Source organism: Lepisosteus platostomus, chromosome 2 (genome assembly GCF_059453375.1).
Source record: "Lepisosteus platostomus isolate fLepPlt1 chromosome 2, fLepPlt1.hap1, whole genome shotgun sequence".
Lineage (NCBI taxonomy): Eukaryota > Metazoa > Chordata > Actinopteri > Semionotiformes > Lepisosteidae > Lepisosteus > Lepisosteus platostomus.
In genome coordinates, this window is record NC_142612.1 from 65,302,686 (window position 1) to 65,317,177 (window position 14,492).

The 14,492-nt window shown below is 40.2% G+C and overlaps 1 protein-coding gene across 1 annotated transcript; it reads left to right on the plus strand.

Moving 5' to 3' along the window:
* The first annotated feature begins 10,315 nt into the window (after positions 1-10,315).
* Positions 10,316-13,882, plus strand: chst2b (carbohydrate (N-acetylglucosamine-6-O) sulfotransferase 2b). Its single transcript, XM_088613570.1, has one exon. It carries the CDS (start codon positions 10,949-10,951, stop codon positions 12,338-12,340), a length of 1,392 nt encoding a protein of 463 aa, XP_088469696.1. The 5' UTR covers positions 10,316-10,948; the 3' UTR covers positions 12,341-13,882.
* Positions 13,883-14,492: the final 610 nt, after the last annotated feature.

A 14,492-nucleotide genomic window follows, 5' to 3' on the forward strand; every position in this document is an offset into this window, starting at 1 on the left:
TTTGAAGAATACAATGTTTCTTCAATTAAATATTAAGTGTTATTTCAAATGTGACTTGGCTCTATCAAGGCAGCCAAAAAGTGCAATTGCACCTTGGTTCCAAACTTCTTCCGGAGATCCAGAGATTTAACACAACAAACGCACTATTAGCTGCAAAGTTTTTAATTGATCTGTTGTGTAGCAGTTTGTGGTCATGCTGAAGGTAAGGGGCTCATTAGAAAGGAAAATAAACAGCAGTAGCTTAATTGCAGACATGACTGGTTGAAAAACTGCTGTTGTGATTTTGATTGCTGAAAAATGACCTGCATGGTTCCTCCAATAACCACCCGTACTATAGTGTTCTTTACAAATGGAGAAGAAGAGAAAAGTTAAGTAACAGTAAAGAGATGCTACCATAGAAACAAAAACTGTAGTAATGGACAGAAGATGCTTAACCACATAATGTGAAATGATAGAAAGGCTGAAACACCCTGTTAGTGTTGAGTGGCTCATCATACTTGAGTTGTACTGCATATCGGTGATAATGTCACTCCTTGGTGATGTTTGATTCCATCTGCATCACAGCATATAGGTCAATGGTCTCCCAAAAGACAAAGCCAGAAAACCAGCTTCAAATCTGGAGACTTGAGTGCTATGCTGTTGTTAACAATTTAACAACACAAAGATATAATGTATCATCACATCAGTAAACAGCTGTTGTGTTAACTGTACTGATTTGATGTCAACACTGCAAACAAGATAATCAGAATAAAATAGTTTTTACAACTCTCAATCTGTTTGCCTACATTGCCTTTCCATCAGTTGTTTTTGAAAGGGATTTTAAGCACCTTGTTACTCTCATCTTGGCTTTTAGATGACACACGGCTTTTCTTGGTTTCATATTTCATGTTACTTCAAGCTCAGTTTTTCTCAGGAATTTCTTTTGTTTTTTGCATCCCGTGGACACAAAAGCCCCTGTCTGTAATATCACACAATCTCAGTGAGATTGGACACTAATACAACCCTACTGGAAAGGAAAGCAGTCATGTGAAGATGAGAAAGCCTGCTTATTTTATAAACCCATGCACTGTATGTGAGAGACTTGACATCCATCAACTGTCAGGAAACAAAAAAGAAGTGGAAAATTTTGTCTGGTTTCATTTCTGAGTGTGAATGTTCAGGTAACTCTCGAACCTACCCTTTTCATAGAGCACAAACAGCTCCCCCAATTACTAATGCAGTGCATAGTAATGGCCATATTCTCTGTGATGGCAATCAAAATCCAAAAACAATCATTTAGATAGAAATTTCAAATATTAATATTTTGCCTACTTTCATCTTGGTCTCCCCATCCATAAGCTCATATAGCATTAAGTATTCACTGCTGCATTCTCCACTGGAGGCTTTAACCTAGTACTTCTACAGTACATGTTACTATATTTAAGCTTTGGATGTTGCTTTCGGCAGCACAAGAAACTTAGCTAGTCTGGAAGTGGATTTGCTAAACAAAACAAACTCCTTATGTGTACAAAAAACTGCATGATCAAAATTATTTCAGAAGATCCTGTCATACCTAAATCCACAATAAAATCTGCTCTGCCAAATTGTTTCTCTTCTGGTGATTCCAGGATAGGCTTTGGGTTGCTGTATCAGGAATGGATGGGTTTGACAACTTGTGTGATAAGATTTGATTTCCAAAAAACTCCACAAAACAATAAAAGAAACTTGTCAATATTTATGCATGTTTTTAGAAAAATAAGGTATGGGTTTTGGATAATTGTGGCATAGTGGTTAGCACTGCTGCTTTGCGGTGCTGGGGCCCAGGGTTCAATTTCATGTGTGGGGTGCTATCTGCATGGAGTTTGTATGTTTTCCCTGTGTTTGAGTGGGTTTCCTCCAAGTCCTCCAGTTTCCTCCGGTAGTTCAAAGACTTATTGGTACTGTAAAACCAGTAAGTTCCGCAGGTGACCAGGCCTCCCAGAGCGACGATCGTGAAAAAAACTCAAGTCCCGTGGGTGTAGGTTAATTAGCTTCTGGGAAAATTGTCCCTGGCATGAATGTGTGTGTTTGTGTCTGTCCTGCAATGGACTGGGGTCACAACGAGGGTGTACCTTGACTTCCCCCATTGCTTGCAGGGATAGGTTTAGGCTCCTGTGCAACCCTGAACTGGATGAAGCACTCTTAGAAAATGGATGGATGGAATTTGGACACAGATTAAATTTTTTCGGTGTCAATTTGATCAACTTGTCATTAATGACTAATCAGGAATGCTTAAGCACCTTTCACCTTATTAGTGAAAGACATCTTTGATGATAACGGAATTTAGCCTGTTTAATGTCAGTCCTTAAATAAACAGAACGAACAACACAAAAAGGAATATATCTTGGTTTTCAAGAGAGCAATGCCTTTGTTCAATGGTAGGTTAGTGAGTTTCACTGTGGGGTGTTCATTGCCAGTAATTTTTTAACCTGTTAAGACTTTATATTTAGGCATCCCCTGAAAGATAAGCCATGACCAGGGAGACAAATCACAACAGCTCTTCAAGTTCGATATATCATCATCCAATTATGATGGCCTGAACAGGAGTGTCAAGAGAGACTGCTAGTCTAATCGCTTGAAATAATTGATGGCCACCTGAATGCCCGGCACTACATTGGTCAATTCCTGGTTATCACACTTTTGTCATTCGTGAGGACTGATCATGACGACAACATTCCAGCAGGAATGTTCTGCAATGCATGTTTCTTATTGTTTGTGTATCAATGGCTTGTGATATAAGAATTTGACAGTTATACCACAAGATAGCATCTGCAACCTGGAGAGAAGCGTGTCCAGTAGTGGGCACATGCTGTACACTACTGGCCTGTAACTTTCACAGTAGATGCCCTGTTGAAGACAAATGTTATTCAGAATAATTCATTTACCTATATCATATCTGTTCAATACAATGTCAGTGCACAGCCAGGAATGCTGACTGCTCATTGAAAAACCCTGTTGAATGCCCCACAGCTGCTCTTAATGAATAATTACCTCTGAAAGGAAGATATATTCATTACATATATCATATTAACACCTGAAGAAGGCTCCACGGCTGAAACTTTGTGTTTTCTTTCTTCTTTTTTGTCAGCATGGAATAAACCTGTTCCTTTGCAGCATACGCATGCTGACGCAGCTACCCACCTGAACTTCATTACATATATCATTACAGGTGTCCCTGGCCAAACAGGATCAGCTGGTAGAGCAAGTCATGGGAGAACGTTAATCTTGGTGCTTGCTGATGAATGGCAAGTGCTTGGACTAGGCCATAAGACTAGGAGGCTTTAGCCCTATTCAGAGTGATTGAACCAAGAGGTATCTGCAAGGTGGAGTAGGGATGCTTGAGACAATTGTGAAGGCAGGTGTTTGGCTTCAGTATACTGTACTGTATGTAGCTAGTTTCACAATAATGGTAATTAGGTAGAGCTGTGTAAGATTGACTGTTGCTATCCCTCCTCATAACTACCACATTTAAGGGTTAAAGTGAGTTCAAAGTTCCATTATCTCATTGCAAAAGGGAACCGTGCTTATTAAAGTGAATATTGAAAACTGGTTGTGTAACATTAAATTGTTAGTTCAATGCATCACTGTCCTTGTGTAAAAGACAATTCTACTTGGTTTCAATAGTAAACTGATTCTGCGCTTATTGACTTAGATGACTGATTTATTTAAGGGGATCCATGGAGACTTGAGTGAATATGAAGTTGAGTATGCAGTCTTTACTGAGAGGGGACCATCCTTAGATCTAAGATCCTGAAGGATGTCTGAAAGAGAAGGATTGACCACTTATATATGTGAAAAACTGGTGTCACATTACCAGTGAATCGGCTGGTACTGAGCCTGCTAGTGTGGGTATCTGCTACAAAAATGATGTTATAATGATGCATTTCTGAAAATGAGTATTCTACACAATGTTATTGTATTTCTTATACACAACACAATAAAATCTTTCAGGATATAAAGCAAACAAAATTTAGGTTGATAAAGACTGTCTGAGACCGATTTTCCAGATTCATGTGAGCTATTAACTGTTCTTGTAAGGATAACTTTCAAGGAATTTTCTTACTGCTTTCCCAGTCTTGGCCGCACTCTAATTGGCATTTAAGAGTTATTTCATCAGTTATGTTGTTTCATAGCTCTTGGCTATGCAGATTTAAAAAACTGATGACTTTTCATTTTCCAGCATTGAGGTCTGAATGTAATTACAATCTGACTTGCTTTTGTCGTGCAGCAAGTTTCTTATATCCCACAGCAATTATATGGCAACTGCCATAACAGGTTATTGCCATAACATATGGAAATTGTTAACAGTTCTTTACAATCCTGAATCTTTAATGTATTCCTACTTTTATGCGACAAATTGTTTAGGTCACTTCATGTAAGAAAATAAGGTGGTACTGCTGATACAAGAGATTTAAACACTGATGCGAAGCTAGAGAAGAGATGATATCATAAAAAATGATGTATCCTGTTAAACATGTGGCTACAATCACTTTGCCCATGAATAGACACCCTGAAGATATCAAAAGAGGCCCATAAGAATCAAAGTAGATGAGAATGATAGGACTGATTCAATATGTATTGTCTCACATGAAATCTTAAATAAATGTGTAGAACTTAATTATTTTTATTGTATTTAAATATTTTTTCTTAAATATAAAAAAAAACTGCATGACATACTCACTATAAAAATAGTTTTTGACACCTGTGGAAGGAATTACAGAATGAGGGAAGCTGCAAAACTGAAGTTTCTAAGCTGACTGACAAGTCAGCGCAAACACCTGGCATTCCCCAGAGGTGCCGATAAGGACTGAGCCCACAGGGTGTTTATACAGGACACAGCTGAAAGTTTCAGCATGGGAGGACATTACTAATTTGGATGACACTTTTATCGAAAGCCATTTGTGCCCATTTACAGCACACACCTCGGTATTTTACTGGAACAATTTGAGTGAAGCACCTTGCTCAAGGCTCCAAGGGCGGTGTCTTATGTAGGATTTGACCACATTCCAGGTCTATGTCCAGAATCCTAACTGTTGCTCCACACTGCTGCCTGTAGATATGCTTCTGATTTGCTGCTTTCAGATTGGGGACATGCAACAGAGCCACTCGGTTTTTTGGCAAGGTCTGACAACCACAAATCTCTGGCTCTCCCTCCAAGTCCCAGTTGATGCTTCACTGGATTTTTGGAACTGAATGTAAGAGATCTCGTCAAAAGTGACAGAGGCCAGGATTGTTTTCTACAATGGCTGTTAGTTAAGGTTATTCCTCATTGTTTTGTCTTACTTCCTTAATCCTCAATGTTTTTTTTTCTTTTCCTGCCATTGATCCCAACTTTAGAAAAAGGAACCATACAAAAGCTTCCTCATAGATCAAGGCCTTTTCTTCTCTAGATTATATAAATGTCTAAACACCTGTGTAGCAAAACATCACCACATCTCCCAAAAGAACAATAACTGACATGGCTGTTGTTCTACAGATCTGTTGTTTTTTGTTTTAGCAAATATTTGTCCTGAAGGCATTTCCTTCTGCATCCAATTTCTACCGAGTGGGAAGGCAGTCCTTTGGGTGAGTGTTTAAGGGGGGAAAAAAAATTAAAAAACTTTGAACATCTCTTACTAAAAGCGCAGAACTATTCTAAACAAATCTGGCTTGCTATGTATGTGTGGCGGGTTGTTCCCACAAGCGTTCATTAGGGAATCAATGTGAAACATGAAAAACAAGGGTCACATCATCATAATTTCTTGCATTGAGATATCGTCTTTCATCCCCAAAGATCCCAAATTGTTTTACATGTACAGTGCCTTGCGAAAGTATTCGGCCCCCTTGAACTTTTCAACCTTTTGCCACATTTCAGGCTTCAAACATAAAGATATAAATTTTTTATTTTATGTGAAGAATCACCAACAAGTGGGACACAATTGTGAAGTGGAACGAAATCTATTGGATTTTTGAAACTTTTTTAACTAATAAAAAAATGAAAAGTGGGGCGTGCAAAATTATTCGGCCCCCTTGCGTTAATACTTTGTAGAGCCACCTTTTGCTGCGATTACAGCTGCAAGTCGCTTGGGGTATGTCTCTATCAGTTTTGCACATCGAGAGACTGAAATTCTTGCCCATTCTTCCTTGCAAAACAGCTCGAGCTCAGTGAGGTTGGATGGAGAGCGTTTGTGAACAGCAGTTTCAGCTCTTTCCACAGATTCTCGATTGGATTCAGGTCTGGACTTTGACTTGGCCATTCAAACACCTGGATACGTTTATTTGTGAACCATTCCTTTGTAGATTTTGCTGTATGTTTGGGGTCATTGTCTTGTTGGAAGATAAATCTCCGTCCCAGTTTCAGGTCTTTTGCAGACTCCAACAGGTTTTCATCCAGAATGGTCCTGTATTTGGCTGCATCCATCTTCCCCTCAATTTTAACCATCTTCCCTGTCCCTGCTGAAGAAAAGCAGGCCCAAACCATGATGCTGCCACCACCATGTTTGACAGTGGGGATGGTGTGTTGAGGGTGATGAGCTGTGTTGCTTTTACGCCAAACATATCGTTTTGCATTGTGGCCAAAAAGTTCGATTTTGGTTTCATCTGACCAGAGCACCTTCTTCCACATGTTTGGGGTGTCTCCCAGGTGGCTTGTGGCAAACTTTAGACAAGACTTTTTATGGATATCTTTGAGAAATGGCTTTCTTCTTGCCACTCTTCCATAAAGGCCAGATTTGTGCAGTGTAAGACTGATTGTTGTCCTATGGACAGACTCTCCCACCTCAGCTGTAGTTCTCTGCAGTTCATCCAGAGTGATCATGGGCCTCTTGGCTGCATCTCTGATCAGTCTTCTCCTTGTCTGAGCTGAAAGTTTAGAGGGACGGCCAGGTCTTGGTAGATTTGCAGTGGTCTGATACTCCTTCCATTTCAAGATGATCGCTTGCACAGTGCTCCTTGGGATGTTTGAAGCTTGGGAAATCTTTTTGTATCCAAATCCGGCTTTAAACTTCTCCACAACAGTATTACGGACCTGCCTGGTGTGTTCCTTGGTCTTCATGATGCTCTCTGCGCTTTCAACAGAACCTTGAGACTATCACAGAGCAGGTGCATTTATACAGAGACTTGATTACACACAGGTGGATTCTATTTATCACCATCAGTCATTTAGGACAACATTGGATCATTCAGAGATCCTCGCTGAACTTCTGGAGTGAGTTTGCTGCACTGAAAGTAAAGGGGCCGAATAATTTTGCACGCCCCACTTTTCATTTTTTTATTAGTTAAAAAAGTTTCAAAAATCCAATAGATTTCGTTCCACTTCACAATTGTGTCCCACTTGTTGGTGATTCTTCACATAAAATAAAAAATTTATATCTTTATGTTTGAAGCCTGAAATGTGGCAAAAGGTTGAAAAGTTCAAGGGGGCCGAATACTTTCGCAAGGCACTGTAGGAGGGGACTCACTGTGTCCACCACTGAAGTGCAACACCCATCCGGGTGACACACAGCAGCCATTGTGCGCCAGGACTACTGCACAGAAGGTTACGTAGAGAAGTAAGCACTGCACCCAATACAAGTACTTACAACTACTTTCATGTCAAATACAAGTGAAGTACAACTGCTTCACCAATTGAGTAAAGGGGCAAGTTTAAGAAGCCCATATTGTTCCAGCCCAGAATGAAATTTTGCTGGGATACCTGAGTTCAAACCCCAATAATGAGCAGTGTGCTGAGATCTTCAATGACCATGACACTCTCAATTATTGTCACCTCCTCTAACACCGTGCCTCCAGTCACTCACTTGGGCAATGGTTTGGAATGCCTGTTGCCAGAAGAAAAAAAAGCCACCTACTGGTGTGTGAACACTACACAGCAAGTATCAAACTAGTTTCTTTAGAGGTCTGTCATCTGAGATCTAACAGGGTTCAGTCTTGTTTAGCTGTGGATATATGATGAAATAAGGCTGCAAACTAAATGCAAATTAACTTTATGTGAACTGATGTAAATATGTCTCACAGTATTGTAGGCAGATGAGTTTGTAATCTCATCACAATAGCCTGACCATTTTTAATAGAAACTTGTGCAGCTTTTGCTACTGTCCAAAATATTTGATTATGGTGGTGGAATGAGCTGAATTATTAACTAGTAGCACTGTTTATATTTTGATAAATTTGCGTTCTTTCTTTAAATTTAGGGCAGCACATATTTAGTTATATCCTAGAACTGTCAATGCCAGTGGTATGTGTGTTACATACACAATCTATCACTACAGATTTCACATACTGTTTTTATTGAAATATTAAGGAATTGTGTTACTCTGGTTACACACTGTATATATGTTACTATGCAAATGTATCATTAATGGTATTGTCACAGTAAGGTGAACCCTCTGGGCGAGGAATATTCCTGCCTCGTGCACAACTACGCCACCTAGCAAATCGGACAGGGTGCTAGGCCCCCCTTATTTCTCCACAGGTTCGGATTATCTCCCAGAATAACCAATGCACTCACAGACCAGCAAATAGTCATTAGTATCAGTTAAGTTCCCTTTTTATTTTCTACAGACATCAACTCAATCTGTTATTCTAAGAAGCATAAAAAAGTAACATCCACAACAACAAGAGAATAGTTCAAAGGGGCACAATGAAATCCAGAGGGACAGCAGTCCTTTTTTTTTCGTAAAGTACTGAAGGGAGGCCACTACCACTGTTCTTCTTAATATCGGTGGAAGTCGTTGATGGCTTGTAGACGAACAACCACTTTAAGGAGAGGGGTATCACCCAGTTCAATTTCCCGATCTCCGTTCAGGTTACACTCGAAATCCTCCCACGAGCTCTTCTCTGTTTCTGCTCTGTTTGTATCCGTTAGCTGGGCCGGGTTCTTTGTCCTTTGCCTTCAGGTATTAAAAAGTCTCTGTACAGTACCTTTGTTACAATGCCAATGTCTCCCGTAGTTGTCACTTCCTGGATTAATAGGTCCTTGCCTCCATGGTCTCGCACTCTGCAGCTTCTCTGGCGCTGCCTGTGTCGTCTCCTTGGTCCAGTGGGAGTGCCAAGGCCCCTCTGTCCTGTCTCAGGTGTTTTTATCCCTCTGCTTAGCCGATCCCTTTCAGGGGATTTTCCACAGTCCCTGGAAGAATAGGGTTTGCCCAGTATTTTTCCAGGAGGAAGCTTGTGTTGATGGAGGACTGAGGAGGTGCCGAGCTAGGTGTCATGGGACCTTACCAGTTCACTGTTCACTCTCCGGCTCTCTCTCCTCCTCCCTTTGTCTGGCTAAACTGGCTCAACAACTCATCACACCTCCAAGTCTCGATACCTAATTGTTCCTATTCATTGGGACAACTGCAGTCGCCCCCCCTCCCCCCGAGTGAGAGGCAACATTGACACCAACCTGGAAATCAACATAACCTAATCACTCCCAGCCTTTTACTGCCTCAGTGGACCACGTCCTGCAACACTATCCCGGAAACTCAGCAAGTACAAACATGAATACTCATAAAGATTTCTGTCAAGTGCAATGATACAGATGATTAAACTTTAATTTCTGTTAATTTAGTGCGTTTTGCCATTATTTCTTTATTAGAATTTTTAAAACTAAATTCTGTTGTTATACATACAGTCAAACATTATTTAATACCCATAAATCATCAAAGTGGTTTTAGTTCTGCATCAGCAAACTAAAGCTCGACTGAGCTGTGGGACAAGCACATTGAAACAAAACAAGATTGTATTGAAAAGAAGCACTGAAGGCATATGGCTCCACAGCCATTGCAGTTGCAGTGAAGGCATTTAAGATTTTTTCGGATTTTAGTCTGCCCATGTTATACATATTTACAAAATATATAACTCTTATAATAAGAGACATGTATTGAAGACGAACTTAGTAGTAGCAAAATGCAAGTCAAAAAACAATAACATAATAAGGAAGGGTAGCAATAATAAAATGGTTTTGGTTTTCCTGGGTATTCTTATTGTTTTACAATTCTGTGATGACTTTTGAAAAACAACTGACGTTCTCCTTCTAAAAAAATCGAATAAACTATTCAGAAAAACGAAAAAAAAAAACCACAACAAACGACGTTAGAGATTCGTGGATCCGTTACTTTTGTGAGATGTCAGCACAATACCTCCAAATGTGCTTAATAAAACATCAGGAATTAAAAAATATTTTTGATAATCAACCTTCTGTGCCCAGCAACCACCACAAGGTTCACCAACTGCAGTTTTACTAACCCGGGGCTCTGGTGTGCGAGTAGGAAGGGGACCGACAGACGTGGCGGGCAACCAATTGGCTGCTAGACTAAAACGAGAATCCTGTTCTCTGCAGCAATTGAAACAGAGCAGGGGAGGGACTTTGCTTCTCAGATCCCGATTCAATCAGTCCAGTTTCAATTAGTTACAGAGCTAAAGCACAAAAGAACGGGCAAATAGCAGATATTTTGCAACAGAAATGGTACGGCTTGAGGCTACGCGCCGCACGCAGGCGGTCGTTTTTCAAGGATGAGTTGAACATACTCCGCGTTGGAAGCTGATGTACGTAGCCATAATAAACATTCTTTCTACATTAAGCGATTGGTCTTGATCCGTTTTCATATATCTGACTCTCTCGGCTGCGCACAAGGGGCAGCAAATTGCTGGTAAGGAGGGCGCTAATGTATCTTGAAGACAGGCCGTTTTAGTCTTTTCTTAAGAAAGCAGCAGTAACTTGCACTTTAATGGATGCATTCTTGTTTTATTTTCATGTTGAATGAGGAGCCTTGCGCACTGCAGTAAACCAGTCGCTTTGCATTGTATTTGGATGGTAAATCTGGCGTTGAATAAGCTTTTCTGGATTATCTAACCTGCGGGCTTTCGAATTTTTCATGTGGAGACGCGCTGTGCCCCCACCTTAAACATAACATGCTTTAAATATTGAAAGCAGAATTGGAATGTAACGGCCCGCCTTTTGATTTCATAAATGAAAAGCAAACACTATCAACAATTTAAGTTTGCACCCTGGGAAAAGGATGCAAGCTTCGGGAGAAAGCTCAAAACCTACCGAAATCGCACCAAAATAATTGCTCATCCAGGTCTCGTGATGAAAGTATTACGCAGAAAAAGGATTGTTTTGTTTATAGCCTACTTTTTACTGCTCATTTTAACCATGCTGAACCTGGCGAACTACAAATGGACTAAAGAACCGCAGCAGTGCAACCACCAGATGAGAAGCACTCCGTATCAGAGCAGATCCGATATCCGCTTTTTGTACAGACCATCCGTGGTGAAGAAGAGACAGCTCGTCTATGTCCTCACTACTTGGCGGTCTGGATCTTCTTTTTTTGGAGAACTGTTTAACCAAAACCCAGAAGTTTTCTTCTTGTACGAGCCCATGTGGCACATCTGGCAGAAATTGTACCCGGGGGATGCGGTTTCTCTACAAGGGGCAGCCAGGGATATGCTTAGCTCCCTGTACCGGTGTGATCTTTCCGTTTTTCAGCTGTACAACACTCCCGGGGGCAAGAATGTTACTTCTCTCGGGCTTTTCGGTGCAACCCTCAACAAGGTAATCTGCTCTTATCCTCTTTGTTCCGCATTTAGGAAGGATGTCGTGGGCATGGTGGACGACAAAGTGTGTAAAAAGTGCCCCCCGCAGAGCCTGAGGATACTAGAGGACGAGTGCCTCAAGTATAGTACTGTGGTGATAAAGGGGGTTCGCATTTTGGATGTCAATGTCTTGGCACCACTGATGGAAGACCCCTCTTTAGATCTGAAGGTGATTCACCTGGTCAGAGATCCGAGGGCGGTGGCAAATTCGAGGATCAAATCGAGGCACGGGTTGATCCGTGAAAATTTACAAGTGGTGAGGAGCAGGGACCCCAAACTTCGTAGGATACCATTTGTGGACCCCAATCACAAAGTAAACAAAAAAGAAGGGTCCGATTACCACTCGATCGGGGCGATGGAAGTTATTTGCGATCGGACCTCCAAGACATTACGAACTGCTTTGAACCCACCCCACTGGCTCAAGGGGAAATATATGACAGTGCGTTATGAAGATTTAGTTGAAGATCCCGTTAAAACGGTTCGGAATGTTTACCGTTTCGTAAATCTGTCTGCTAACCACGACATAGAGTCGTTTGCCCTCAACATGACGAGCGGTACTAGCTCATCTTCAAAGCCATTCATCGTTTCCTCTAGGAATGCCACACAGGCGGCCAGTGCATGGAGAACTGTGTTAAGTTTTCAACAGATAAAACAAGTGGAGGACTACTGTCATCATTCAATGGCCATGCTAGGGTACGAACGTGTAAGAACAGCTGGAGAGGTAAAAGACCTGAGCAAATCTTTACTGACAGTTCCCAGGCTGTGAACACAAATCCACCAAAGACAATGCGGTGCATAGACGTTTTAAGTTTAACAGAGCACTGCTTTTCGTGGAACTCAAAAATTGAAGCTTTATTTAAAAAATAAACCGTTAAATGCATCTGCGAATCACACGGGAATGTATTGTTTTTTTATTAACTCAAGAACTGCGGTGTTATGGGACCACTACGCATTTAGTTTGACAGTGAGAACCCTGTTTAAATGGTAACTTTAATCTTAAATCACAATATTTGTTTGAAATACAGGAAAATGATCAGATATGTACTGTATGTATATTATTAGCACTAAGGAGTGGATGTTTTGGTTCACCCTTAAAACCGCTTTCTTTAAATGTTTCAAAATGTTGCCCGAAACACAAAACAAAACAAATGACTATCGGTAGGTTTTACATCCATACCGTCTGTAATAGTGCAAGTTGTGAAAGAATTGTTTGAATACAAAAAAGATAAAGTTTTCAGCTGTTTGTTTCTATTTGTAAGTACGCCGGGTCACTCCTAACAGAGACAATCATTAAAGCCGTCTGCAATTATTTTGTTGTGCAATAACTTGGCCTTAAAACGTGCGTTTCTTAGTGTGCATCCAGATCAGAGTCATGGCAAGTTGAATCCGTTTTTTATGCTTGCTAAGATACATTATAAATGGGAAAAAAAACAATATGAAAACGTTTTTAAAATAATTTAATAGTAAATAATATGCCATGTCGTCCCTCCCATTTCGGTTTTCCGTTTTTGTATTTTTGTAGTCGAGTCAGTTTATTCCTTCACGTTCCTGTCAAATGCGCTTTGTTTGACAAATACATTACGTTTGCAATCGTTAGTAAAGTTGCTTCTTTTTAGGCTATGAGATATCAAACCAATTTTAAAATGCTTTGCGTTTTTATCCCTTGGAAAGCTAATTTTAAAAAGCCCATAACCGAAAAGAAACCAATGAGTGTAAAGCTTATCGAATAAGAGCGATTATTCATAAATGTAAGCAGATGCGTTTTGACGTTGAAAAAAGCCGTCGTTTTGTTTATGTTGAGTGCTCCTGTTAAATCGGACAAATATACTTAATAGTAGTAGATCTATGTATTTTAATACATGTATTAGATCGCACAGCAACATTTTTTTTTACCTTGGTTTACTCATTTTTATGTTACTCGTTCCCAAGAATTCCAACCACGCCATACACTTAATAAAGAATCCTAAAACGGGGTCTTTTTAGTAACTCATCTGAAAGACGCGTTCTGTTTTTTTTTTGGGACTCAAAATTTAAATGAGAATCTTTTTGATATAAACCTCCTTTTAAAACACATGAAAATACAACAGGTCTTGTAGTGCTGTGTTGCACTGACATAATGAGTCATGCCAAAAGCAATGCGCCGTGGAATGAACATACACAAGAAATTTAACTATTGGTGTTGTTAATGTGGGTGTGTTGTGACAGGCATTGGAGGAGTTTATTCCTTTTTTTTTTACTTCTGCCTGTTCAGCACAGATAATACTGCTCTCCATCTTGCCTCTTTATAAATAAAACTAATTTGGTGAGACGGTGCTGCTTTTCTGGTGTTTGTGACATACGTGAACTGGAATGCAGGATACTGCTTGTGTGCTGTACTTTTGTACGTGCAGGCCAGAGCGTTAAGAGCTCACTGTGAAGGATCTCGGAAATACAAGTTTAACGTGATAGAACAAGTAGGGCTGTGCTCTTGAGTCAGTTGTTCTAATAGTTTTAACTGCAGTTAATGTTCTGCATTATATTATTAACAGTCTGTATTTATGTACTTTATCCCACCTCTTTAACCATCTAGATATGTTAATATGAGAAAGATGCAGGGAATGCAATTTGCACAGTAATGTGGTACATCAACAGCCTGCTGTGGTATGCATGTTGAATTGTCTGTGACGTTATTTCACAACAAAGCATGGATTTTCCATGTAAAAAGCATGATCCTTAAGAACAACTCTTTGGTGTGTAATGTTTCCAGTAACATTAATTAGGCTGTTGTGACAATTAGGTCAAGCAGAGCTTGACTTTGAACACTGCTGCCAGTGTATACATCTTTATTAGCCACCAATCCGTTTAAAAGCAATTACTAAACCCTCTTAACGTTTTGTCTGCCAGCTCACTGGGCTGGGCAGAGGCAGATGAGCTCTAGG